At 46.9% G+C, this 27,792-nt stretch overlaps 7 protein-coding genes across 7 annotated transcripts; 3 read left to right on the forward strand and 4 right to left on the reverse strand.

The window, feature by feature from the left end:
• Positions 1–7,660: 7,660 nt before the first annotated feature.
• On the forward strand, positions 7,661–8,151 carry F5891DRAFT_950973 (uncharacterized protein; the record flags this gene model as incomplete). Its single annotated transcript, XM_041375002.1, has 3 exons — positions 7,661–7,759; positions 7,819–8,032; positions 8,093–8,151. Coding segments are annotated over 3 exons (372 nt in total), but the record flags the coding sequence as incomplete, so codon positions are not given.
• A 1,062-nt stretch (positions 8,152–9,213) lies between these two features.
• F5891DRAFT_1128198 (Aldehyde/histidinol dehydrogenase) lies at positions 9,214–10,227 on the reverse strand (the record flags this gene model as incomplete). Its single annotated transcript, XM_041364254.1, has 6 exons — positions 9,214–9,262; positions 9,313–9,407; positions 9,463–9,575; positions 9,654–9,768; positions 9,817–9,907; positions 10,214–10,227. 6 exons carry the CDS (start codon positions 10,225–10,227, stop codon positions 9,214–9,216), a joined length of 477 nt encoding a protein of 158 aa, XP_041226715.1.
• Positions 10,228–10,699: 472 nt separating this feature from the next.
• Positions 10,700–11,875, forward strand: F5891DRAFT_1223724 (uncharacterized protein; the record flags this gene model as incomplete). Its single annotated transcript, XM_041369468.1, has 5 exons — positions 10,700–10,717; positions 10,767–11,072; positions 11,119–11,450; positions 11,513–11,554; positions 11,854–11,875. The coding sequence occupies 5 exons, from the start codon at positions 10,700–10,702 to the stop codon at positions 11,873–11,875; spliced, it is 720 nt and encodes a 239-aa protein (XP_041226716.1).
• Positions 11,876–12,992: 1,117 nt separating this feature from the next.
• On the reverse strand, positions 12,993–13,218 carry F5891DRAFT_951217 (uncharacterized protein; the record flags this gene model as incomplete). The annotated part of the gene is made up of 2 exons (XM_041375024.1): positions 12,993–13,100; positions 13,153–13,218. Coding segments are annotated over 2 exons (174 nt in total), but the record flags the coding sequence as incomplete, so codon positions are not given.
• A 3,288-nt stretch (positions 13,219–16,506) lies between these two features.
• Positions 16,507–17,317, reverse strand: F5891DRAFT_979692 (kinase-like domain-containing protein; the record flags this gene model as incomplete). Its single annotated transcript, XM_041376916.1, has 3 exons — positions 16,507–16,617; positions 16,731–17,002; positions 17,281–17,317. 3 exons carry the CDS (start codon positions 17,315–17,317, stop codon positions 16,507–16,509), a joined length of 420 nt encoding a protein of 139 aa, XP_041226718.1.
• A 1,072-nt stretch (positions 17,318–18,389) lies between these two features.
• On the reverse strand, positions 18,390–18,881 carry F5891DRAFT_979693 (uncharacterized protein; the record flags this gene model as incomplete). Its single annotated transcript, XM_041376917.1, has 3 exons — positions 18,390–18,623; positions 18,675–18,715; positions 18,833–18,881. The coding sequence occupies 3 exons, from the start codon at positions 18,879–18,881 to the stop codon at positions 18,390–18,392; spliced, it is 324 nt and encodes a 107-aa protein (XP_041226719.1).
• A 6,559-nt stretch (positions 18,882–25,440) lies between these two features.
• On the forward strand, positions 25,441–27,489 carry F5891DRAFT_1030184 (uncharacterized protein; the record flags this gene model as incomplete). Its single annotated transcript, XM_041361560.1, has 9 exons — positions 25,441–25,480; positions 25,505–25,698; positions 25,784–25,872; positions 25,925–25,949; positions 26,003–26,467; positions 26,516–26,622; positions 26,672–26,863; positions 26,912–27,060; positions 27,108–27,489. 8 exons carry the CDS (start codon positions 25,441–25,443, stop codon positions 26,991–26,993), a joined length of 1,194 nt encoding a protein of 397 aa, XP_041226720.1. The 3' UTR covers positions 26,994–27,060; positions 27,108–27,489.
• Positions 27,490–27,792: the final 303 nt, after the last annotated feature.

Raw genomic sequence — 27,792 nt, forward strand, 5'->3', positions numbered from 1 at the left:
GGGGAGACAAAGTCTTGAAAGCTGCAGATAGTGCGAAGGATTCAGATGAAGTGCGCCTCAAGATTGTCGGTAGCATTCTGTGAAATGGATCCATCACTGCATCCTTTGAACGCAAGGGCAAAGATAAAATCATGTACTTGCACCGTCAACATACCCATGCAGAAACGAGGTATGAACCAAATCCAGTGATAGTCCTGGGGGTCTAACAATGCCTTCAGGGCTGAAGTTGTGTGTTGGGTATCCAAGAGCCTGCGACCATTTTATATCATCAAGGATCGTGCTTTTCAGTCGCTGATGAAGACAGGGAGGCCCAAATATTACTTACCTTTCCCGTCCACTGTGTCTCGTGATGTGTGACTCATCTTTGCACGGACTTGAAAATGGGTTGCTAAAATGTTGCAGGTTAGTGTTTTTTTTTGGTTAGAGAAAAATTTGATATTAAACACATACCAGGAATACAATGGCAAGATTGATTTTACTACTGATGGTTGGACATCACCCAACCATCGCGCATTGGTCGCATTTTCGGCCCACTTTGAGCACAAAGGGGAGCCACTGAGTATACCATTAGATGTTATTGAAGTTGGGAAGGTACAACTCACAATTCTAGTACACATAGATGAGCTAATGAGACCACAGTCCCACACTGGTGAGGAGCTCATGGAGACGTTTGCCAAAATGCTAGAGGAATTCAACATATCAGAAAAGGTATTGTTCAAATGGAAAAAAAAAACATATGTGTGGCTAAATGCACGATGCACAGATCCTGAGTGTTACTTGCGATAACACGTCCAACAATGACACAATGATTGTTGAACTGAGTGGTAAGGTGCTTGAGTTCGGTGGAGCAACAACTCATATGTGATGTTTCCTGCACACCATTAATCTTATGGCAAAATCGCTGATCCGAGAGTTTGATGTGAAGAAACAGGATGCTGACCTTGAGCTGGATGACTTTTTTTTTTTTGAATCCAATTTATGTCCTTTGCAGAGTGCTACTCTATGTAGGACAGTACTTTCTATTCTAAGGACCCCAATGTCCTGTGTGCATCTTAGGAGTCACGAATGCCCTGGTGTGGGACTTGCCCCACCAGTCCGCCGTTCCCACTGGCCGTTTTAGACGTGCATTCCTTTAGAGAGTGAGATGATTTTGGGGTGTGATGTACAAGAAGGGTGTCTATCATATACAAATTGTTAACATGTACTTGGTCCCAGGTTGCGAGTGTGTACAGGAATTGGTTGATATGAGTATGAGTGGAATGTGATGAGCCTGCTTTGAACTTTGGCTGGCTGCGGTGGCATCTGGATGACCATATTGGCAGGTGATTCCATATAGGCAAGTGAAGAGTGTACAGATTGTGATGGGAGTGGAGGCTTGGTGGTACAGACATTAGTACAGTCATTATGTATGGTTGGAATATTTGAACGGTATGTGCTAGATGAGGGGAGCTATGTCAATCTGGTGGCTTACAGGGCATAGGGACTTCACCGAAGGTCTGATGGATTCTTCCTGTTGTGTTGATGAAACGGGTGAGGTGTGTGGCTGCATTTGTATCTGATAATAGGTAGGAGAGGGAGGTGGTGTTGCACCCTAGTGCAACTGTTAGGATGTGTCTTTCGCGGTGGTAGTGTCAGCAGTCGAGAAGGAAGTGAGGGACCATTTTTTCAGTGTTAGGGCAGTGTGTGCAGAAGGGGGATTGCTCTTTTCCTATGCGATGGAGATGATGACGAAGGGGGGCATGTCCTGTGTGTAATGCCATATACATACCTGTGAGACATTTGGGAAAGTTAGCAGTGAGCTTGACAAAGGAGCATTGCAAGATTTTAGGGTCTATTCTGTTGATATGGTTGGGCGATTTGTGCCATAGTTTTTTCCAGTGTGCGTGCGATGATTGGTGATGTGCCGCCTTGAGGGCAGATATACTGAGAGGGAGGGAGTTGTAATGGAGGAATTCAGGAAGGGACTCAATGGGACTGTTATTTTGACGACTTTCTGTGGCTTTCTTAGCATGCTTGTCCGCTTCCTCGTTTCCGTGTACCTCTGAATGTCCAGGTATCCAGTAGACAGTGAGAATCCTTCACCTGATTGGATGGCAGCTTGATTGTCAGTGAAAATGGGGATCAGGAATATTGGGTCTTCTTCCATTGCAATCAGTTCTGCAGCCAGGAATAAGCCTACTACCTCAGCCTCAAATACCGTGTGTTCATCGTCTATACCAAGGTAGTAACACAGAACTCGGGGTCTCTTTTCTGCTCTGAAGAGAATTGCAGCCACTCCTATGTTGCCCTCATGACCCGATCTGCCACAGTACACCCGCATGCTATCCGTGTTCCAAGCATGTTCTTCAATGGCTTGATCTTTGGATTGCGCTATGTGGGTCTTGTAGGCATTGGTGTTTGTCGGAGCTCGGCATGAGGGGATAAGTGTCTCCAGTTCTTCCGGGTCTATAGTGTACTGACGTGTGAGGCGGTGTAGTGATGTGCAGTGGGATCCCACAAATCTTTGGGCAGCCCATCATACTGGTATATAGAGTGGGTGCATTTTGGGATGAGTGGCCAGGCAAACGATGGCTCTGTGGCAGGTGTTCTGGAGGAGAAGGGACGTGGGTAGCAAGTTGGTGTGGACTTCAAGTAGATTGGTGGCCATAGTCTTCATGGCGCCCATAATGGACAGGGCAGCAATCTGTTGGATTGAGGTCAGTCATTTAGCTACACCAATGGATCCACATTGGAGGATGTCAGAGCCATCATGATATGATGGCGTAAACCAGAGGTCGGCTGTGTAAGTCATTTTGGGGACTGCAACAGCTTGGTAAAGCTGATGCATCTGCCATAGTGGGATGCCTTTGGTGGTGGTGGAGAGCCTACATAGTTGAAATATGTAGGCTAGGCCTTTGGCTATGGCATTGTCGACTTGCATGTTCCAGCGTAATTCTTGGTTGATGATAACACCTAGGAACCAGTGTGTGGCTGAGGGTTGTATGGTTGCGCCCTGGATATGCATGTTGGAGCGGGGCTTCATTTGGTTCATAGAGAAGTCTATAAGCACACATTTGTTAGTTTAAAATTTAGAATTGTGATTCCTAGACCATTCGTATCCCCCACCGGGATGCTCGAGCATGTTTGATAAGATGGTGTGAGTCGTTTCAAAGTCCTTACCTACAGCTATAAAAGCCATATCGTCAACAAAAGCAAGGGTAAGTTCCTTGAGTGATTCTCTTCCTTGACACACTTTGGCTATGTCCACCAGATCCGAGCTATAGATGACTTATAAGATCATTGCCAAAGGGTCGCCTTGACCGATTCCATTATTGATAGGGATTCAGTCCAAGGTGTAGCCGTCGAAGCAAAGTTGGGTCTGTCGGCTCATTAGTAGCTGTTCTGTAAAGCTAATGAGCTCACCTGGAATATGGTGCATGTGCATATTATGGATCAGACATTTGTTAACCACATTGGGGAAGGCCCCTTCTATGTCCAGGAAGAGGGCTGAGGCTACTTTGTTGGACCTCCATGCGTTTTTCACTGTCTCTTCGAGCAGATGCAATGAGTCGGTGGTTGGCCTACCTGGCCTTCCTCCGAAATAAGTAGCTGGGAGGAGTTGGTAACGTTCCAGAGTGTAGGTCATACGTTCAGCTACCATGGCAGATAGTAGTTTGCCCATGGTGTTGAGCAACACTATGGGTCGGTAAGCCTTCGGAATGGTGTAGTCCAGTTTACCTGGTTTGCGAAGCACTACGGTGGTAAAGCATCTCCATGGATCGTGATATGTCTTGAGGGTGAACACTGCATTGAAGAGATATTCGAAGTACGGCACTAGGAGGCCTGTGCACTTCTTGAAAACAATATTACAAATATTATCTGGTCCTGGGGCCTTATATCCACTTAGTTTAGCTATTGCTCATGAGATCTCATCGGGAGTGAAGGGAGTGTGGTGTTTGACCTGGTCCGGGTATACTATATCAGGTGGAACAGAGTCATGAACGGGAGGCGGGGGAAAGGAAGACTTAGCAATGAGAATGCTTTTCTCGCTATTGGTGTTAGCTTCCATGATCATGCCATCGGGATGTCTGGCTGTGAGTGTCGGGATTCGTGTTTTACCCCCATCTTTGGGTTCTGTAGATATGTACTTGCTGGCCGTCCATAGATCATTACCTTCTATATCCTTGAGCCATTCCAGCCAGTGGCTCATCTTTGTTGATTCAATCTCTTTGGCGTATCGTGACTTGATGATTTTGAGTTCCTCATGGCATGTGTGATTAGGTAAGCCATGCATCAGATAGGCTATGTGACTGAGCTCGTTGACCTGTTTGCGGAGGTTTGTTAGTTCTCTTGTCCACCACCTTTTGGAGTGGGGACATGGCTTAGAAAATGGAACCTTAGCTTCAGTCGTGGATGCTATGGCTTGTGTAAGTCTGTCGGCTGCTTGCTTGAATTCTTCTTCCGTTACCAGTGGTACCGGAGGGAACGGTGCTAGGAGGCCGCTGAGGTGTTCCCTAAAAATTTCCCAGTCAGTGTTGTGCCAATTACACCGAGGTTCGTCTTTGTCCTTTAGTACTTCGAGGTCCAGTGTGAGTTGAATGGGCACATGATTGGTGCAGGGTCCACGAAGAGCCGGGTTGGTGTCACAAGAGATGACCGTGTTGACCGTATGTTCCATACCGAAAGCATTATCAGGTCAGGTCCAGTTACCTGTGGATGAGGATTGTAGAGTGGGATATTGCGTGGGAGTAGCTGCAACATTCCGTAATCAGCGATGAGGTCCAGGAGCGGATGGGCTGCTTCATGATTGAAGAGGTGACGGTTACGAGGTCCTCCCATAGAGGATGGTGACAGTTGAAGTCACCCATCCAGAGCATGTGAGTGTCGGCGCTTGGTCTAATGAGGTCTATATTATGTTCAAGGTAGTTGTCAATCGTCGTGAGGGTGCTTTGAGAGTTTCTGTCGTTGTATATGTTGAATATAGTGCAGCACCCATATGGTCCTGTGAGCTGAATGACTACGACATCCGGTGATGGGAAAGGTAACTGCTTCCAATGGTTAGTGTTCAGAGAGACATTCATCAATGTTATGGCATGTGTGCGTTGCTGTGGGTTAGTGTAATGAGGAGTAGAATACAATACATGCCAGCGGTGGTTGGTGCTGGTGTTGCGGAGGAAATTTATGTGCAGTTCTTGTATTACAATGGCGTCCCATTTCGAAGTGGCTGCATTGTTGAGGAGTAAGGCTTGTGCAGACATAGATTTATTAAGGTTCTGCTGCCAAATGCAAAGGTTAGTGGTATTAACATTAGTTTGTTCAGACATGAGATGAGGAAGAGGAGGAGCTATGTGTGGAGAGAGTTTGGTCACCCCAACTGGAGGGTGTTGATGAGGCTATGATAGAGTGTATCTTGTCCTCCTGAGGGCATTGAGGGGATTGGGAGGGTCGAGAGAGAGGTTGAGTGGGGGATTGGGGTCGGAATGTGAGCATGGTCTGCTGGGGTCGCTTTGGCACTGGGTTTTGGCTGGTGTTCTGGGCGGTCTGGCAGGTAGGTAATATGAGTCCATATATGTTCTGCCAGAAAGTAAGGCATGCGATTCTCTGGAAATTTGTCACCAGTCTCCTTACAGTGTTTGATGAATTCCGGGCAGATGCGGCTCCAGCTCATATGCTGGTTGCTGTGGCAGTTGATGCAACGGGTGGTCTTGAAGGCATTGCAGTTGGTGGTACGATGTTGGTCACCACATGTGCTGCAAGTATCTGTGGGGGCAGTACAGTTCTTTGCAATATGATTGAATTTCTGGCATTTTGCGCATCTGATGGGTTCTTTCTTGTCTTTGCATGTGTTGAAATGCTCGCTGGCAATACAGATGCCGTCTCGGAGGATGTCGTTAGCTAGGTGTATGTCAGCAGTATGGAGCAGAGCAAAGGCCTTTTGTTGTTCGGCGGAACATTTTGCGCGAGGTTTAATCCACCTGATACTTGCTAGTGAGGAGGGAGGGAGGTCATTTTCCTGTTCGACTTGTTGGAGAAAGTCTTCCTGTTCGATCTGTGTTTGAACAGGTAAGTATTCAAGTACTAATGTGTATAGACGGTGGCGGAATGATACAGTGGTTTCCAGGTTGGTCTCGAGTGCTGTCTTTCCCGTTGGGCTGGAGATCCATTGTGCCAGGGTTTCTGTTTCCAATTTGACTATTATGCCTCCGTTGCGTAGATATTTCACCAATTTGATGGTGCCAGGGAGAGTCGTGTCATCTCTAGCTTTGAACAGTGTGTCCTTGAGTTTGTTTGCTATCTCATAGTTGGAGGTGTTGGCGGGAAAGAATGTTTTTCCTGGGATGGGATCTAGTAGTATTTCCCATGTGCGGATAGTGGCTCTGCCGATTTCTCTGTCGATTGTGGTGGGGAGTTGTGCTGAGACGATGGAGCTGTATGTCAGTGGAGTTTGAGCAGGGTGTTGGGTAGTGGCTGTCGATAGGTGTTTGGATAGGTGGTTGACCTTTTCCTGGGTGGCGTCTAATGAAGGAGTTAGTGTTTGCAACAGTTTCTGGTAAGTTTCAATGGAAGAGTATAATGTGTCCGCTGCTTCCTCTACTCGTTTGGCTGCTGTTGCTGCCCCGTCTTCCTTTTTGGTCCGTTCCCTGCTGATCAGGGTGTGCAGTGCTTCCGTTTTTTTCCATGGTTGATACAATGGATTGTGAGGCCAAATGTATGAGTGCGACTTGGGGCGCTATAGCTGCGATTACATGGTCTACCAATTTCAAGGTTGTATGTTCCTTGATGAGCTCGGAGTGAGCTATGATGATCTGGGGAGTGATAGCAGCCAATAGCTTGTCCATGAGTTTCGAGGTTGTGTCTTTGGAGAGTGTCTTGACTACTTGCTCCGCTATTTCACATGCTTCGTGTTCTTTCAGGATGTATGCGACTGCGCGAATGGCCAAGATTACTGAGACTGGTGTAGAGCTGGAAATTTGTGTTATATGAAAAAAAATGGAGATTAGGTGGTTGATGGTATACGGTTGATTGGTTTGACAGAGCATTTTAGAATTCAAATATACTTTCCTGGTTTTGGCGTTCTTCACTGTGTTCTCCATAGCTTCGATGGATTCTTGCATGACGATCGACCTATTTGTCTTACAGGTATTTAGTCCATAGGTGGGGGAAACAGTATGTTGGGTGGATGCTGGTGGGGTCCTAGTCCCTACGCTGACACTTCTTCTCCCTAGAGGCATTGTTTTGACTGTTGCATTACAGGTTGATGTGTCTTGAGAGGGTTGGTTGGGGGCTGGGGCCACCGCTGGATGACTTGAGTGTGGACACAGAGGATGATGATGCAGGGATTGGGGATGATATAGATGATATAGATGGATTCGTTGATGAAGTTGAGCTGTTGGACAATGAAGAACAAACAGTACTACAAAAAGATATTCGACCGGTCAAATTAGTGCTTGCCAAAGTAAGTGCAATGCAACTGTTAAAAACTCACCATTGATCCCAATCCACATCCCAGTTGCGCAAGCTGGCATATAAAATCATCCACTCGACTACCATTATTCTTCCTGCATGGCACAGCATCCTCCAGGACTTGGCGCAGCCACAAACACTGATGCCATGTGATGTGGCAACTCGATGGAATTCGACCTTCGACATGTTGAATTATGCCCTCAAGCATTGAGGAGCTGTGGATGCTGTTACCCAATGGCGGGACTTGTGTTTGCAGAAGTTTGAGTTGGAGGATCATGAGTGGGTTATATTAGAACAGCTGCGAGATGTACTTAAGGTTAGTGCATCCTGTTTTGTCACAACTGCATGCTGACATTGTTTATTTGTATCTGTTAGATTCTAAAGGACACCACACTGTACTTTTCATGCACAACACCCAACCTTGCGACAGTGATCCCAGCAATGGATCACATCGACAATATGCTAATGTCATACTCCCGCAACAAAAGATACATGCCCTCAATTCGTTCAGCAGTTCGGCTGGCCAAGAACACCCTCAACCGCTATTATGAGCTCACTGACAAGTCTCTGACATATCGAATCTCAATGGGTATTACGGTACTGTTCAATCTAGGTCTTTGAAAAATTACTAACATTTATATAACTCTAGTCTTACATCCACAGCACAAACTAACATACTTCAAGGCTGCACGATGGGAAGATGACTAGATCAAAACCGTGGAGAGACTTGTGCGCGACAAATCCAAATGTTTGTACTTGGCAATTGTCGATGACTCCGATGTGGGATGTGAGGACAATGTGCAAGCAGTATGTTTTGTTTGATTTTTATTTGGTATTGTATTGAATAATTCTTAGAGCAGCAATATCTTTGACAACCTCCCAGTGCTTGCACCCCCAAAATCTGTCAACTCAAGCTCCGAACTTGACCGGTACCTCAATATGGACATGGAACATGTCCCTAACCCTATCACTTGGTGGTATGAACATCGGAAGTCTTTCCCCCGACTTTCATGCATAGCTATTGACTACCTGACCATCCCTGGTATGTAACTAGCTTTTTTGACATGCTGTAACTTTACATTTTCCCACAGTGACATCTGTTGATGTTGAATGGCTGTTCAGCCATGGACATCTCATCCTGTCGCACGTCAGAAGTCGTCTATCAGCACAGTCAACACGCGCACTTCTTTGTCTTGGCCTATGGAGTGAGTTGGGCCTCGTCGAGTCTGAGGATGTGATTCAGGTATCAAAGCTCCCAGATTTTGTGGGGAAGACAAAGTCATGGATGATGGATGGGACAGTATTCATAGTACAACTGACACTACTACATTTGTTATTTTGTAGGTATAATTCATAGATACCCGCAGGTATACCCTCCATGGGTCATACCATGGGTCTGTTTTGCAGATACTCATTGCAAAACCTGTACCTGCTAGTGTTGCCATGGTTCCGGTTCATGCCTGGCTTTAGCCGTGAGTGGAGCTATAGTTAGCCAAGCCGTGTACCTAGTTATAGCTTATGTAATTGATGGCTCGGTCTAGTCAACGGAACCATATTAATGGTCTTCAAGTCAGCTCGAGCCAGATTTTTAATACAACAACCCTCCAGGCACCCTGGACCCGTTATTTTTCGAATCAGTGTGACAAACTTAAAAATGATTGTGATCCAAAATGTACGCCAACGCATTCAACTTCATTTACCCTAAGTCAGGTCCAGGAACAAACTAAGCTCCCTTGTACTAATGATACAAGATGTGAGAGTCCTAAGCGATCACAATTGCAATCCATTGTTGACCTGAACAGCTTTAACATTCGTATAGCTAGACTGTGTGTTATTAGTGCGGTGTCGTTTTGAAGGACTTGAGCTCACTTTTCCAAAGCATACTTACTCAGGTCACAACCAATTCCAGACTGCATGAAGCCTCTAAATGGCATCGATATTTCAGCTTGGTTGGAGCAGTTTATCTGCCAGGCGTCATTACACAAAAGACGTGCAAGATGAGATAACAAAGCAACGAACCCATGCAGTACCTGCTTCGAAAGCGTGTGCAATGCGGATTGCTCTGTCGATATCCTCAGTGAACACCAATGCGGCAAGTCTGTATGATGTATCATTAGCCTGTTCAACAACCTCTGAAAAGTTGTTAGGGATATGATGATCGTGCAACAAGAGCAATCTCACCATCTTCGGTCTTGAACTTTATGACGCACGCAACAGGATGAAAATTATTGGCTCGATAAAGTATCCCTCTCGACCAATCTGCTTGCTACCAAGGTGTACTGTAGCACCATCTTTCTGGCCAGAGGCTATGTATCCCATGATGCGCTCGACAGTCATCAAAGTATGTTTCATAATGAGATTGAATAAACGAACCTCAAATTGAGTATTGGACACTTGTGGCCCTTGGTATGTGTCAGGTGAAAAAGGATCGCCAACCTTGATTGCGCGTACTTGCTCTGTGAGACTGGTCCAAGAACCTGTCATATATGCTCTCTTGAACAAAGATACGAGGACCTGCAGAACAATTCTAACCGTGGTTAAAGCCACAAAAACGATGAGAACTAGCATAAGTCATGTGAATGAGGCAACATACTAGATACCATTGATAGCCCACTTGACTGCCTGCTCTCCATAATTTTACGTCCTGTCATAGTACTGCCAGTGAATGCAACTTTCTTGATAAGAGGGTTCTCAGAGACAGCCAGTTGCAGATCTGAAGCAACAAGAGAGAGGAGGTGTAAGTGAGTGCGATGAAGCAATGGCAGAAGACAAGGATGCAGCCATAGCACAAGAGATAGTAACAAAAGACGAAAGTGAGAAAACAGGAGGCGAAGAAATAAGGGAGCGTGAGAAAATGTGAACATATTGAGACTCTCCAGCCTGGAGCCACAGAATGGACTGCAAGCGGGCCGGTAATGATCGTGAGACAGACAAAAAAATCCTCATACCTGTACCGGTCCAGGAATTAAGATAAAAATAAATTAGAGGATTTTGATTGACGGACTCCGAGAATGTTCGGGTAAGCATAACATCACGAAGGCAAAGCATTTTGAAAACAAGTCCAATGATGTTAGATGTGAGCTTCTTCGCGGTCTCAAGCTTGAGCTTGGATATCTCGACATGGGAAAAAATGTAGGAGAAAAACAAACATCAACATGATAAAGAGTCCGAGACGATCACCTCAATTCAATCTACGATACTAAGAATCATTATCGAATAAACGAACGCAACTATCAACGTCAATCGTGAATCAACGATGGGTCCACAAGCCAAAGTAAGTGAATATGCTCACATGTAATGTCAAGAAGGCTCAATCAAAACAGCTGTATTGCAGTATTGATGGAGCTCACAAGTATCAAGCGGAGCAAGCAGAGATCAGACGACGAACGAGAGAATACCAAAGCCATAGACTGGCGGAGATGGGCAGGAGGGTAAACATTGTGGAGGCGGCAGATGTTGTGGAGGTGGTAGATGTTGTTGAGCGGCCAAAGAAGACATGGTGGCATAGGGTGTTGAAGAAGTTGGGTCTGAAGCAAAAGGAACATTGTGCGAGAGGAATGCCACGCGGGAGGGATATGACACAGGAGGGATATGTTGCGGGAGGGATAGCATGCAGGAGGAATAGCAAGGTGAGTATCTGTGTCTGAGGTCAGTTCACGATTTATAATGAAATAGTTTAGAGTCAGTAAGATACATGTACCAATACTACAACAGAAAAGACAGGTGTTCAAGTCAAGAAATGCAACAAAAACCACAATGCACTCAATGAGCCGCCTTCATCAGACAGCTGGCAAAGCGAAAGCAAACATCTTGTGCTTTGATGGTGGTGGTACTGGTACAGGCTCGTGTTTTGGGATACCTGGAGAGGAGTCAGACGACGAAGCTGAGACTATACAAGTGGTACAGTCCTCCATACCTGGGGGTGTTGGAGGGGATGCCGTTGATGCTGGTACAGGCTCGTGTTTTGGGATACCTGGAGACGAGTTAGACAATGAAGCTGAAACTATGTGAGTGGTACAGTCCTCCATACCTGGGGGTGTTGGAGGGGATGCCATTGACACTGATACAGGCTTGTGTTTTGGGATACCTGGCGAGACGAAGCTGAGACTATGTGAGTGGTACAGTCCTCCATACCTGGGGGTGTTGGAGGGGATGCCGTTGATCCTGGTACAGGCTTGTGTTCTGGGATACCTGGTGAAGACGAAGCTGAGACTATATGAGCGGTACAGTCTTCCGTACCTGGGGGTGTTGGAGGGGATGGGATGTCGTTGATGCTAGAGACATGGTATTGAAATAGAGTCCAAGGCTACAAATTATTCTCAATGGTGGAACATTCAGTGCAAAGAAGATAGGACTTGCCAAATGTACCATCATGATTTCCTGTGTTTGCGAACACTCACCGGTCTGCAGGACCAATGCTGAAACTAAGTGAAAGGCAGACGGTGAATGATGAACAAATATAGAATAGTGCACATAACACGATGCCAGAAGTGTAGTAAGAGAAACAGGCAGCCAAAACAAGTCAAGGTAGCGTGAACGAGGAATGAGCAAAAAAACCACAAGAACGAGTAGGGAAATTCGACATCACAAATCATAGGTGGTAGGAGTATCATCAATGTCATCGCACTCCTCCGCTGCGATAGCTCTGAGAAGAGTGTCGCACACATCACCTGTGAGTTCATTGCTACTAATTGTCAATATATTGTTAGTCTCGCCTCCTTCGCCCAACATGTTATACTCCATGTCCTTTTGTGACGCAGCCCAACCTTTCATAAAGTTGAGTCGTTCTTTTTTCAAGAGGAATTTTACCACCTGCAGGGCCTCCATCAGGACGGGGCTCATGCGATTACGTTTCTTGGTGTCTGTTTCGCTACTGAATGAGAATACTCGTTCACATGGAACTGCACAGGCATGTATTGGGAGATAGTCCATGGCGATGCTATAGAGTGTCGGAAATAAGATCTGTGAAGCCTTTTCAACTGCCTTATGGTCAACAACAATTTGACTTGTCGAGATATGGGACACTCACCACCCAGAATCCGAGTATGTCTGTTTCCTTAGGGCTGAGATTAGCTGTGGTGTAGGCCTCAAATTCTTGCTCGACTGTTTGGGCATTGCTGGTGTGATGTGGCCAGATGTCGATATCAGGAAGTCCATAAAGGCGTGAAGCCTAGTGTGCGTAGTTGTTGCTGAGGCAGTACATTAGGAGACTCCATAGATGCTGAGCCATTTCTGATTCAGCTTTTCGTGCAAGTTCATGTGATAACATTAGTTCAAAATTGCACTGTTGTTGGTCAGATAGACATACCAGAGTAATTATATGTTTCTCCATGTCTTCAATCATTTGCAGCTCCCAACGACTGCAAGCCCATGACATTCGCATCGCAGGATCAACCACTATAAACACAATCATGAGCAACCAAACATTACTGAAGGATGCTAGACTCACACATACTGACTGCATAGGCTTTTGTGGCACCCATCCTCTCATCATACTTATCTGCCCAAGTCAAACCGATTTGAACAAGAGGCTCACAATGTGGGACATGTCAAGCCAAAAACTTCCACCGCTCGATCAATGTTTCGAATGCCGGAAATGCACCACTCAGTTTGGGAGTGGATTCGCCCGACATACATTGTTGAGCAGCATGTGGCGCCTAGTATAAAATGAGAAAATGAAATGTGAGTTTCAAGTATAATGCGACCAACCTCTAGGATCACTTCAACATCCTGTAGGAACTGCCACTCCATTGGACTTAGTTTGAACTTGCTGATGGTATGTTGAGTAGGAGAGTCGAAAAATAAATCTATTGCCTAGACGACTGTTAGTTCATGGTAGACATTTAGTAGGTACCTTACCTGGTGAAGGGTTCATAAATGGTTGAGCATGATGAAGACCGAATCCCAATGGGTTCCCTCATCAAGGAGGAGTTCGACAACAGGGAGCTTTATTTTCTCGCCCATGTCATCCTGGAACCACTCTTTCTCGTTACCTGTAATGATTGTGTCCCTAAAAAAATTGTGTCGCTGGTTTGATGCGCAGACCGTGTGCACGACATCCCTAGCTCTGTTGAGAGCTTTCCCTGTCACAGCTTTGAGGTACTCCGTCTTAACGATAGTGTGAGTGCCAACTACCCAACATTCATTGACGAGTGAAAAGTCGGCTTTGTGATAATCATCAATAATGTGCCTCACACATATATTAATAATATGCGGAAAGCAAGGAATTCTGTGCTCGATGGGATGAAAATTGATCCCACATGAATCCAGTTTTTCTGAAAGCTCCTGCATGGCAGTCTGATTGTTTGAAGCATTATCCAAGGTAAAATGGCCAGTCTAAACAAAGTCAGAGCGTGTTAAATGGTACACTGAAACACTGACCTTTTCGGTCACACCAGCACGATCAAGGAGATGTAAGATTACCGATGCTAGCAATTCACCTGTGTGACTTCCTGGAACATGGTGGAAGCCTATCAGCGCCGCCTTCAAGACAAGTGCTGAATTATGGTCTGCTTTAGCGATCCAGTGAGTAGTAAGAGCCATGAATGGGCAAAGATTGGAATCAGACCAAAGGTCAGATGTAAATGAGACCTTTCCTTGAGCGGCCTGAAGATATGAGATATTTCGTGGGGCTCTTGACAATGGTAGACCTACCGCAAGGTCCCTCTTCAAAGCATTAAAGTACCCATGGAAAGTGTCGATGATTGATTCACAAGCCTTGGTGCAATGGAATATATTGGTATCATCTAGTGACGGTCGCAGAAGATGGATTAGGCATCAAAATTCTGGGCATTCAATGATATTGATTGCCTGAAAATGATTATTAACCATAGTGTAGAAAGTGCACATTGACTCACCTGGTCATCACCAATGATGAATTTCACAATTTGTTTGTGCATCTCATCCAGAGTAAATGCAGGCAATGCGTCATCTGGAGCCGACAGGCTGGTTCCAGGAAGTAAATCAGGACTAGGTGGAGTACCGAGTGAGTCTAACGTGCAATCTGGATCCCTCAGCCTTTGACGCATGGTCGCAATTGTCCAGCCCTCATCCAAAAAAGTCTTCAGTCGTGACGATTTATGGAGGACATGCCAGCGCTGGCGCTCTGCCTCCTCCAAGTAAATGTCCATATGTTCAGTGAAGGCATGGGTGCGACAAGTCGAAGTGCTTGTATTGTGAATGTATGATGCAACATGGTAAGTATCATCTAGGTCGTGGATTGTTCTGGTGAAGAATGTCAGAAAGGACCATAGATTACAGACGCAATACTCACTCGCAGGCCTTGCAAATATTAGAATGAGTGGTAGGGTCCTGTCTAAAGAAGAAATGAACATCAGCAGAGGATTTAGGTGGTTTTGCTCGGCCACCAGTAGCCAGTGGATCAGTTAATTTAAGTGGTACTCATTGCTGTCTGAAATGGGCTATGGCCTGCAGCAGGCCTAACTTCGGGTGCAGGTGAGACCACATCATCGTCCTCATCCTCAAAGACATTCTCAAGGTCAAAGAATTCGCCATCATCGCCATCATCTTGTCGGAACCTGATAGGAAGCTGACAATCCCTGCGAGGATTTCGAAGGATATTTGCATTCACTGCAGCAGCAGTGGGAGCAGCAGTGGTGAGAGCAGCAACAGGAGCGGGGACAACAGGAGCGGGGACAACAGGAGCGGAGACAACAGGAGCGGGGACAACAGGAGCAGGGACAACAGGAGCATGGACAACAGGAGCGGGGACAACAGGAGCGGGGACAACAGGAGCGGGGACAACAGGAGCAGGGACAACAGGAGCAGGGACAACAGGAGCGTGGACAACAGGAGCAGGGACAACAGGAGCAGGGACAACAGGAGCGTGGACAACAGGAACGGGTACAACAGGAGTACCGGTAGCGGTGGTTTTGGAAGCAAGCTGAGAAGTTTTCTTTTTTCAAGGAGGCATGTGGTGGTGGTAATGGTGGTGTTAGTGGTGAAGATAGTTCAGTAACAGAACTGTATGTCTGTTTATATACATCTTCGTCTGGGGAAACCCCAGAACGTGCTGAGGAGCAGCAATACTGAGTCCCTGATGGAAAAGTCCAAAGGGCAATTGTCATTAATCAAGACGCAAGCAAGTTGAGTCTCATTTGGCACAGACTCACTGGGTAACTGATCAATCAAATGCACCTGCACTCGATCTTGGACGATGGCGAAGCCAATGGGGGTAGTCTCCATAAATAAGAAGTTGTCGAATTGTTATATTGTATTGCGGAAGTTGTGATGATTCACTCAAGGCAGACAGCATGTTGATTGTGTTAGCGTGAGAAAAGAGGAAGAAATCTCAATTCTCGATCATTACATAATGGCAAGTTGGCAACAGGCAGACAGCTGCGCAGATACAATGTTTTTGCAAATAATAGGTAATACTGTACGAGTCTGTACAGGTATTCAGCATTCAATGGCTTCAATGTAGTAACCAGGAGTCCTTGTACTCATGTAAAGTCAGATCTAGGCGACCCTAGTCTTTTTCCAGTGCGGAGTAGAAGTAGCTGCATGCAGGGGGGGGCCATTATGCAGGCGCAAACTTGCAATCACATCAGTTCAAAAGTAGGAACATCGTGAGTGGACTACTCACATCCGAGTCGATCTGCGAAGTGGCGGACATGGAGGCACTGCCTCAATTAACCAGGGAGAATGTGAGAATGGAGGGGAATGTGTGATAGGTGCATCAGGCTGGTTGAAATCCAGAAAGCATGCAGCTGGTGCAGATGATGAATGAGGTACGTGAAGCAATGAACGAATATGGTTATAATCGGGATCCTCTGAGAATGCAAGAGAGCGTGTGTAAATGAGAATCATTGCGAACTCGACAGGAATTCCCTGACATAGATCTTCAATGGTAGTGTTGACTTAACATTCGAGTATTGAAGAGCTGCAAAGTTTGTCTTTGTCACTGGTTAACCATGGAAGGGAACCCTGCAAGAAGTATATTAACATGTATGTAAGTGACTTGAGGTCATCACAACGACCCAGTTCAACTCCCAAGTGATTGTTGACTGAAGCAAATGCAGGAGTGCCAGCGAGACGTTGACCTTAGCGAAATGGAATGTGGACATTGTTTGATGTGTTCCAGAACTCCTTTGCGATCCCAAAATCAATAAGAAAGATGGTGTCACTCAAATCACCAAGCCGCACAACGACATTCTGCGGTTTTATATCACCATGAACATAACAATGCGAGTGAATATATTCGAGGCATGAAAGCTGGGAAACAGAGTTAGTGATCTGCACATGTAACAACCTACACATCAACTGACCAGCTGGTCTCCCAGATTGACAACAGTTTCAAGGCTGAATTTGTTGTTGTGGGTAAGGAATAGGTCATGTAGTGATGGCCCAAGGAGGTCGAGAACCAGAGCATGATATGTCGACTCCCTACCAAACCAATGGATGCGGGGAATACCAACACCACCTTCAAGGTGTTTCAAAACTTTGTATTCACGTTGCATGGAAGATAAGTGGCTGATGGGTTCAAGCTTGATGGCAACTGCATCCTCCTTGATGATGTTCCGTGCACGATACACAACAGCTAATTAGTGGGGTCAAATTGTTGAATCATTGTGTAGTCGGTAATATATGAACGACATACCATATGAACCAGATCCCAAAATGTCTCCCAACCTAAATCTTCCATCAACTCAAATAGGGATCTTAGTATTCATTGCGTATCATACAAAGCAACAATTTTCCTTCCACACGCCGCATGGGTATTTCAGCTTGAACTGGCTTAAGCCAGCTTGAAGCGGTTCAAACCACGGTTCAAATATTTTCTGCTTGTGATTGCTGTAACTGGTTCACATGGCTTACAAGTCAAACCGAGTCCGTACTCAGTGGCTTGGCTCATGTGGATCGCCAAACCTCTGGCTTATCAGTAAATACCGAACCGGAGCCGACCGTAGCCAAGCTGTGGCACTACTACCTGCAGTTGGGGGATGGGTATATCTGCGGGTATGGGTACAGGTTTCACTGCTGATACCTGGGGGTATACCCATGCAGTTGCCTAACATTGGTGGCTCCTGCTGCTGGGATAAGCATCCCTTTGCTGACTAGTTCGGCTCTTGCTGTTTTGGCATCTGTTACTTTCGATGGGGTTGCTGGGTTGTTTATTAGTTCTGGAATTGATCTATTGGTCGGTCTAAGTAGCATGTTTTCTTTGTTCCTTGGGCTGATGATCCACGGAGGTGCAGGATCATCTATTTCGTTCACTAGCATCTTGTTTTTGTTTTTGTTTTATCTTTTTGTGTTGTTTTTGTATGAGTTATTAAAAGTAAAGCTAGTTTATATTTATATAAGAAGAAAGGAGGAGTTATGGGAAGGGAGGGGTCGGCGCTGGCGCCGTTGGGCACGATGTTGGTTGTGTTTGTTCCAGGGTCCTTGTCGGGGTGCCACTTGGTAGGTGGCTAAGAAGCGATATGACCTGTGCTTGTCGTCCACAGAAAATGCGACACATTCCAGGAAGGATGAATGCTGGAAGATGGTGATGGTTCATTAATCTGAGAGCCACCAGAGACGGACATGCTTGTCATCAATGCAGAAGCGACGAGGGTGTCAGCAGGATGAATGGCAATGGTGTCGATATGATCGGTGTGACCTTCGTAGGGATGACCAACCTGCTGCCAGGTTAACGTGTCCCACTCCCATATGTATTTACTGCATCCTGAAAGAAGGAAGGAATGCGTGTGACATCGGGCGTCCACACGAGTGACGAATTCCATATGCCAGTGTCACCTGCATCAGCTGAATACAATCCAGCATGATCAAGCAGAGTTGACAACATCTTCAAGGCGGGAGTGGCAACTTCAAGAGCTGTGTCTGTAGATGCATGCACAAGACATCGATCTTTGAGAGCTAATATTCGAGCGCGGAGCCTGGGTTGGACATCATCATCATCCGCCCAATTGGCCTCTGAGTCCATCTCATCCTACAGCATCACATATCAGCAAATTATCATCTTTTGTGCACAGAATGATAGCACCATGCACAGGATCCGCTGGGCTAGGTACCATGAGTAACTTCTTGACGAGGAGGGCCATTAAGATATTGCTCTTGAGCTTAAATGCATCGGGCGCTAACCGAGCAAATTGGGCAAGAACAGTGGTACGCGCAACAAGTAGATCTGGTTCTGCTGTTGACAACTGCCTCGCTATTGACTAGAAGACCTGTGATGAACGTTCAATCAGAATCAAACCCAGAAAGCTCACCTCCACAGCTTCGGTGCACAAATCGTCATGTTCCTTGGAGGCTACCAATATTCGGGCAGCGAACTTCGCCACACAAGCATTTGAACCCAAAACATAGCGCATTACACCCTCCAGCATTCATTTGTCCAACATGAAGCATCTGTAAGCTGGATGCTTACTATGCGCTTGCTTGCAAATGTTTGGCTTGGCTGATTGGTTCATAATCATGTGGCGCTGCTGCCTTGTATCTTATCTACTTCTGACCGCACTGTCAATCCACGACCTGTCCACGCTTTGTCTGTTCCGTTCTGAGTGTTTCCCTACACACGGGGTTTCCACTTTTTTTTAAGCATTCGACACAGTCATCACCGAATGAACCGTCACTGTCACAGATCAACACCACCGCCATATCATAACACTGTCTTGACAGAATTGTGCCCGCTGCAACACAGCCTTGCTAAAATCGTGCCCGCCGCCTTCCTACAGCTCATTAGTGCAGTCCTTAACTGCCGCGGTGACGTACAACGTGCCTTATAAACGAGCACCACCAGCAGGGAATGTTGTTCCCCTCCTAACTCGCTCCAGAGCGAAAGCTGGGGAGAACACTACCTTAGCCAACAGAACACCACCCCAAACACAGCGTGAATCGGACGTCGAATCCTCGTCGTCATCGTCATCATCCAACGAGTCCAACGTCAGAGTGACCTTCGAATACCGCGCATATAACCACGCATATAACAACATGAAGATTGCACGCGTTGAACAATCGGCTTGTACAAAGCCACCTACTCTCACCGCGGGTGAACTCACACCAGAAGTCATCCGCACGTGGGACATGGCCTGTCAAAATTACTTCACCCACAAAGAAGTGACTGAAAATGTCCAGGTGAAGAAAGTAGCATGGGGCATGTTAGACCCACGTCTTCAAGACTGGTATATTACAAATCACGTCGCGCTGGATGCCATGACTTTCGACGAATATATGAAAGACTTTCGTGCGAATTGGCTCGACTCCGATTGGGCTGCTCAAGTTCGTAAGAAGCTGCTTAGTTCGACCCAAGGCACCAGACCATTCCCAGAATGGGCTGCCAAGCTACAGAGCACTAACGCGCTCCTTACTGGCGAATCATCTTATTTCTCGAAAACCCTCATGCACAACCAGCTCGAAGCTAATATGAACGACGATCTATCGGCAGACTGTAGGCACGAGGGAGTGCACGAAGAGGTGGACTTGAAGAAATGGATGGAAAAGGTCAAACGCTTGGACGAAAAACGCCTGCGTACAGTCGCTAGACAGAAAGAAGCGATCGACGCGGCTCTTTCCTCCAGAAATAGACAACCTTTTGCCCCTCGCACTAATCTTCCCAAACCGAACCAATCCTCAGAGCACTCCGCCAAGATGTCTACTCGTGTTCCCCCCTATCCGATACAGAACTGACAACTTCTTAACAAACATGAAGGGTGCTTCAAGTGCAGACGCTTCTACGTCTCCTGTCGCTCGAAAGACTGCAAGAACGGGTTTCCTGATGGCGCTACCTACAAACCACTGACAGAAAACATGGCGCTCAACAGCAAGAACAAGTCTACAAAGACCGCAAAAGTTGTGTCCGTGGAAGCCGTCGCTGCAGTCATGATGCCCTCTGCAGTTCTTGGAAACGGGACAGATTCTGGAGAAGAGTATGTCAGGATACCGTCTTCAAGTCACGTCCATTCCAGTTCAACCTCTTCTCCTCCTTTAACCATCACCCCTTCACTGCCTCCAATTAATGACCCGCCTGTTGCTCCGTTAACCACCCCACAACTTAAGTGGCAATGTTTACTTGACGGCCCTCTTTCTCCTTCTTCTGTTTCTGTTTCAGCGCTGATTGATGATGGCTCCTCCCTAGTTCTGATTGATGAGGCCCTCGTCACCAAACTCGGATTACGCCGTCGGAAATTACACAAACTGATTTCAACAACCGTCGCCATGAACACCAATTCAAATGCACCCCCCTTTTTTCTTCATCATTATGTTAAAATCAAGCCGTCCTCCTTAAACTGTGACTGGACTTCTCGGACCGTAAAGACCGTTATCGCACCTCAATTGTGTGCTTCTCTTCTTCTTGGTGGACCCTTTCTTGCACATAATCGTGTCGTGATTGATCACGAACTTCGTACCTGTATAGCTAAAGAATCCTTGTATGATTTATTGAATCCCCCTGTTCCTTCCATTCCCATTTCTTTACCTACTGTTACTCCTTCCGTTTCACAAGTCAACATGTACCGGAGGTCTCTCGCCCTCGAATTAAAGGACATTCTTCACCAACAACGGTCAAAAATCGACAACAAGTTGGAACCGATCGAACCGGTCAACATCAGTGCTGTATTGCAGAAAAGGATCGAGGCCTTGACGTTTGCGGAGAAGCTTGCAAAGTTCAACGACGACACTATGACTCGCTTCGCTGACCGTTTTCCTTCAGATATTCCTCACATTAACGACTTACCAGATGATGTTTACTACCGCGTGAAACTACGCGACACCAACCAAGTGATCCAACTTCGAGGGTACAACTGCCCAAGGAAGTATAGGGACGCTTGGCACACACTACTACAACAACACTTAGACGCTGGAAGGATACAGCCTTCATCATCACAACACTCCGCACCGTCCTTCATCATACCCAAAGCGGATCCTGCAGGTGTTGCCCAGATGGGTAAATGATTTTCGTACACTTAATGCTAACACAGTACCCAACAACTTTCCCCTACCACGAATAGACGAAATATTGAGAGACTGCGCCAAAGGCAAGATCTTTGGCAAGATGGATATGACTAACTCCTTTTTTCAGACTAAAGTTCACCCAGACGATAGACACCTGCTAGCCGTGCACACCCCCTTCGGTCTACATGAATGGTGTGTCATGCCGATGGGTGTACGCAACGCCCCAGCAACACACCAACGACGCATGGTAGCCACCCTCCGTCCCTTGATTGGAAAGATCTGTCACGTATACCTCGACGACATAATCATATGGTCACAAACGGTCGAGGAACACATTGAAAACGTCAACACAGTGCTCGAAGCACTGCGCGCAGCATCGCTCTTTTGCTCATCAAAAAAGACGTGTCTTTTTGCAACTGAAGTCAACTTCCTTGGCCACGTCATATCAGACAGAGGTATTGAAGCGGACCCAACAAAGATCTCCCGCATTCTGGACTGGCCAGCCCCAAAAAGTGCCAACGACGTTCGTTCGTTTCTTGGGCTCGTCCGTTATGTCGCCAACTTCCTACCGGATCTCGCTGAGTACACGCGCATCTTAAACGGTCTCACCACTAAATCTGTTGATTTAGAGTGGCCTGGATGGTCCAAAGATCATCAGGAGGCCTTCATGGCTATCAAGGATCTCGTTGTCTCACGACGCGTGTTGACCACTATCGACCATGATAACCCGGGAGATAATAAAATATTCGTGACTACTGATGTAAGTGATTATAGAACAGGAGCCGTTCTTTCATGGGGTCCAACTTGGGAAACAGCACGTCCCGTCGCTTTCGAGTCCTCACCCCTCAAAGATGCAGAGCTTCGGTGCCCCGTCCACGAAAAAGAGCTCCTCGCTGTCATTCGCGCCTTGAAGAAGTGGCGAGTCGAGCTTCTCAGAACAGCATTCGAAGTTCGGACTGATCACCGCACTCTCGAAAACTTCATGACTCAACGCGACCTCTCACGATGACAAGGCCGTTGGCAAGAGTTCCTCGCTGCATATGATTTAAGATTGTGTATTTAAAAGGTACTGATAACGCAGCGGCTGATGCGCTTTCGCGCACCGAATTTCCAGACGCAGATTCCAACAACAAACACGGCGACGACGAACAAATAGAAAGACATACCGTGGCCTCCATACTCGCAATTCAATCAGACGAGGCTTTACTAACAACAATCAGGAAAGAATACCCCAACGACCCATTCACCGCGAAACTTGACAGTGTTCTTGTTTCACTTCCTAACCTAGTTAAACGTGATGGTTTATTTTTCCTTAAGGATCGGCTTGTAGTACCTCGAACTGCTGACCTTCGAGAACAATTGTTCCGACTAGCGCACGATAATTTAGGCCATTTTGGGGGCGATAAATCATACGAAACGCTACGCACATCCTTCTACTGGCCGCAAATGTGTAAAGATCTAATTGAGGCGTACATTCCGTCATGCGACTCATGCCAACGCAACAAATCACGCACGACACGTCCGCCTGGGCCACTACACCCTTTACCTATTCCTGACAAACGTGGGGACTGCGTTGCTATTGACTTTGTGGGCCCCTTGCCTGAAGACGAAGGTTTTAACATGGTAGCTACGATTACCGACCGTCTCAACGCTGATGTTCGTTTAGTACCGTGTCGAGAAAACGTGACAGCACAGGAGTTCGCGAAACTGTTCTTCAATGAATGGTATTGTGAAAACGGTCTGCCACTGGAGATAGTTTCAGACCGTGACAAGCTATTTGTTTCATCATTCTGGAAGTCCTTAACGCAACTGACGGGTATTAAATTAAAAATGTCAACAGCCTTTCACCCTCAGTCCGACGGCGCTAGTGAGCGCACTAACAAAACACTCAATCAATGCATTCGCTTCCACGTCAAATGGAACCAGAAAGGCTGGGTACGGGCACTACCACAGGTTCGATTCAGTATCATGAACACATGTAACGCCAGTACCGGTTTCTCTCCGTTTCAACTACATCTTGGTCGTTCACCCAGACTCATTCCCCCACTCGTCCACAACGACAACTTGTCAGAAACCGAGTTTGATGCTCACACTCTCATCAAGCGACTAGAAACAGACGTGTTAGAGGCGCAAGACTCCTTGTTTGCTGCAAAAGCAAGCCAAGCATCAGCAGCGAACCAGCACCGCGCAGACGAGCCTAACTTCCAAGTAGGAGACCGTGTCCTTCTCGCCACAAAGAACAGGAGACGGGAATACCTACAGAAGGGCAAATGTCGCGTAGCTAAGTTCATGCCCAGATTTGATGGACCATACACCATCACTGATTGTCATTCGGAGTCTTCCACGTATACACTGGATCTACCCAAAACGATGAACGTCTACCCCACCTTCCACGTTTCACAACTGCGTGAATACCATCAGAACAACGCTTCGCTATTCCCCAATCATGAACAACAATGTCCAGGTGCCGTCGTCACGGCAGAAGGCAACATCGAGTGTTTCATCGAAAAGATCGTCGATGAAAGACGGAGAGGGAGGGGTACCCAGTACATGGTTAGATGGCAGGGAGAGGGACCAGAGGCAGACGAGTGGCTTCCGAGAAGAGAGCTTGAAGAAACGGAGGCCCTGGACATCTGGTTAGGAGAACAAGAAGCTGCAACGTCATAGGGTGGAGGAGTGTAAGCTGGATGCTTACTACGCGCTTGCTTGCGAATGTTTGGCTTGGCTGATTGGTTCATAATCATGTGGCGCTGCTGCCTTGTATCTTATCTACTTCTGACCGCACCGTCAATCCACGACCTGTCCACGCTTTGTCTGTTCCGTTCTGAGTGTTTCTCTACACACGGGGTTTCCAGCATCATAACGAGCAGATGACCAAGAGACCACCCGCTTATCATTAACTGCTAACGCAATACAGTTTCATAGTCTAATTTCCAATACACTGCAAACCGCACGCACTTTTTCGTCAGGATCTAGTAACTTAAGCCTCATTAGCTCTACTTGCATGTTAGTACAGATAACATGACGAGGAGGAGGAACCTCACCATCTAAAGTTTCCCGGTGATCATGCAAATTCACCAGAAGACCCTTAGCGCTCTCTACAAGCTTCAACCACACTGCCGCAGTCTTGTCGTTCTTCCTCATGAACCACACATTCCACGTTGTAGGGCATTTCTTAACAAGCTCTGCTCCACCCTTCTCTGAAAACATTTCAACGAGTGCCTGGGTGGCAATTAGACGCATTTACACCTCCTCCACGCGAAGCTCCTCTTCGAGTTGCGCAATAACGCTGTGCAACAAAGATGGACAGGACCTGCTCAGTTGCTTGACTAGTTCGTGTGCTTTCCGTATCTCCTCGAAGTTGGACTCGGAGTCTGATTCATGGGAGTGCGCGACGATGATGTCCGTAAAATATTGACAGACGTGCCGCCAGAGCTTGTCCGCGGTAGCATTACAAACTTGACGGCAAGGTCGTGACGCGCCTGTGACGCGGCACTGTAACAAATTCCTCATGTTCACACATCTATGTTGGTTTGCGTCACATGTGCGTCATGTCGCGTCACGGCCGCATCACGACCGCGGCAGGCGCGGCAGGACCGCGTCAAAATAGCTACGCTCAATGAGACTTGTTTCTTGTAACTTGAAAAGATGCCAATCAGACTCATCTCAAATCACCAGTGAACCTATGAACATATTTCATAGTTGACAGCAATTGATTCTGGCCTATCGATATGAAGGTAGCTGTAAGCTGCAAAAGGAATCGGAGGTTTGACTGATGCTGGGCTTCCCTAGCAGACATACAGTAAGGCTCACAGGCAATCTTTTATGTGAGTTCATCGTAGTACTGCATTGTTTACATTCTCACAACTTCATATCCCTTGTCCCATCCTATAACACAGATATCGATTCAACGGAGTCCGAATTAGACGCTGCAGAAACTAAGCCACACTCCCTTTGGAACGTTAATCCACACCCAGGACTTGATCACCTCGACCGCCGTCCCAGTCTTCTTCAATGTTCAGCCTGTAGTGAGCTTTTGTCTCACCCCGACGCAGGCGCCACAAATCCACCTCCGTCGGTTATGGAATGCGTTTTGCAACAGGTCTGCCTTGCAATACCTTGTCATGTCCAGCTAACGCTCATTGAGCAGGTTCTATTCGCGAGGAATCCACAAATCGCCGCTTTAGCGTCTCTTCCAGCGAGGCGGGAGATCTAGATGCAAGTGTCTTGTCCGTTGCCCCGCGCCCACGGTCGGCCTCACGGGCTGTATCTGGTTCGCGTGATGCAAACAGTAGCATGTCGCCGACGGGGAGAGCTCGCAGCCTGGGTAGCTGGCTGAGGACTGTGAAGGATAACACAACATCTACTGGAGATACCATCTGGACCGCAAAGGGCAGCTATGCCTTGGATGCCCGGCTACTTCTTCAAGCGAAAAATTACCAACCTTTACATCACTTTATCCTCGCTGAAATCTTATGTGGAGGTCAATTACTCTGGCTTCAGCAAGATTTTGAAAAAGTGAGTTGGTTCTATCTGGTTCGCGCAATATTTGTTGAAAGGGTTTCTCCAGGTATGACAAAGTCGTGTATGGCGAAGTATCTAGCATTTTATCGTACCTCGTTCATTCATAGCTCATTATTTTCTTCAGCTCAAAGACCGTTACATGCACGAAGTTGTAGAAACCTCTGCACCCTTCACGGAAGAGTCGAAAGCCAGAATGTCAGATGCCATCTCCCGACTCACCGAGCTCTATACCAAATGCGTGACAAATGGAGACAAGTCGACAGCACAGCAGCAGCTGAAACTATACCAGCGCGAACACATTGCATGGGAGCGGAATACGGTCTGGCGTCAGATGATCGGGCAACAACGACACGGTACTATGAACGGATTAGGTGCTCTCATGGGCGCTACGCTGGTGCAACAGGAAGAAAGCAGCCTTATTAATGTCCCGACTCCTCTCGGAAGTCTGAAGTTGACAAAGAAGAGGGTGTCACTCGCTGCTGCGCTAGTTGTGTTCATCGCTTTACTGAAGATAGACATCGTTGTTGGTGAAGAGGCCAATAAGTGTTTTGCCATACTTGCATTCAGCACTATATTGTGGGCAACAGAGGTGCGAAATGTGCTCCAGCTTCCATTTCTTACTTACCTTCGTATTTAGGCGATACCGTTGTTCGTGACGTCGCTTTGCGTCCCCCTCCTGTTGGTATGCTTACGGGTTATACGTGATGACAATGACACTGCCTTGTCTACGCCTGATGCAACAAAGTAAGTTGTCTGAAATCACCCTCTCGGAGATACTGAGTACACGATCCAGGTATATATTCTCTGTTATGTTCTCGCCCACAATCATGCTTCTGATCGGAGGATTCACAATTTCATCGGCTTTGAGCAAAACCAACATAGATAGGATTTTAATCACGAGAGTTCTGAGCTTGGCGGGTTCAAAACCTAGTTCCGTGCTTCTTGCCTTCATGGGCGTCTCCTGTTTTGCGAGTATGTGGATCAGGTAGGCCACGTTTATTCCCGTCACTCACGTGTCGCTAACGTGTTTCAGTAATGTTGCAGCTCCAGCATTGTGCTTCACTCTCATCCGAGTAAATGATATGCGTCCTATGTCCGCAGCAACAATTATCTGATTTTTACTGTCTTCAGCCGATCCTGAGAACGCTGCCCCCTGGTTCGGCTTTTGCGCCAGCACTAATAGTTTGTTATTTACCATGTGCGGGAGCGACTACTCATGACCCCTACAGCTCGCTATCGCCTTGGCCGCTAACATAGGTGGTCAGAGCTCCCCGATATCGTCTCCACAGAATCTGATTGCCATCGCGGCGATGGATCCTAAACTCGATTGGGCGAGTTGGTTTGCTGTGGCACTTCCGGTGTCCATAATTTCTATCTTGCTCATCTGGCTGCTATTGCTTGTGATGTACCGTCCTGCTCGTTCGCCTGACGGGGAAGGAGAGATTGAGATACGGACTATCCGCCCAACAAGGGAATCCTTCACCCTCAAGCAGTATTGGGTTACGTTCGTCTGCTTATTCACGATTACTCTCTGGTGTTTTGAGCACAAAATCGAGGGTCTTTGTGGGAGATATGGGTGTTATTGCTATCATCCTGATCGTCGCCTTTTTTGCCACTGGTGTGCTGAAAAAGGTGTGTGCTGAATATATCGGCGATATTGATACTAACCCACGTGTTCTCAAGGGCGACTTTGAACAATTCGCCTGGACAATTGTTTTCCTCGCAATGAGCGGAATCGCTCTTGGCAAAGGTGTTACTTCCAGTGGTTTGATGGTGACTATGGATCGCCTCGATGTTTGACGGTTAAATCTTCTGGCAAGAACGTCCGATGCATCAAATCCGGCCCGCCTTTCCAAATTCTGTGCGATAGGCACTTGCGAGGCCTAGCCGTGGAAGGAGTGGACCGATCCCTTT

The sequence above is a fragment of the Suillus fuscotomentosus genome (assembly GCF_016647785.1).
Source record: "Suillus fuscotomentosus strain FC203 chromosome Unknown F5891scaffold_23, whole genome shotgun sequence".
In the NCBI taxonomy this organism is placed as follows: Eukaryota; Fungi; Basidiomycota; class Agaricomycetes; order Boletales; family Suillaceae; genus Suillus; species Suillus fuscotomentosus.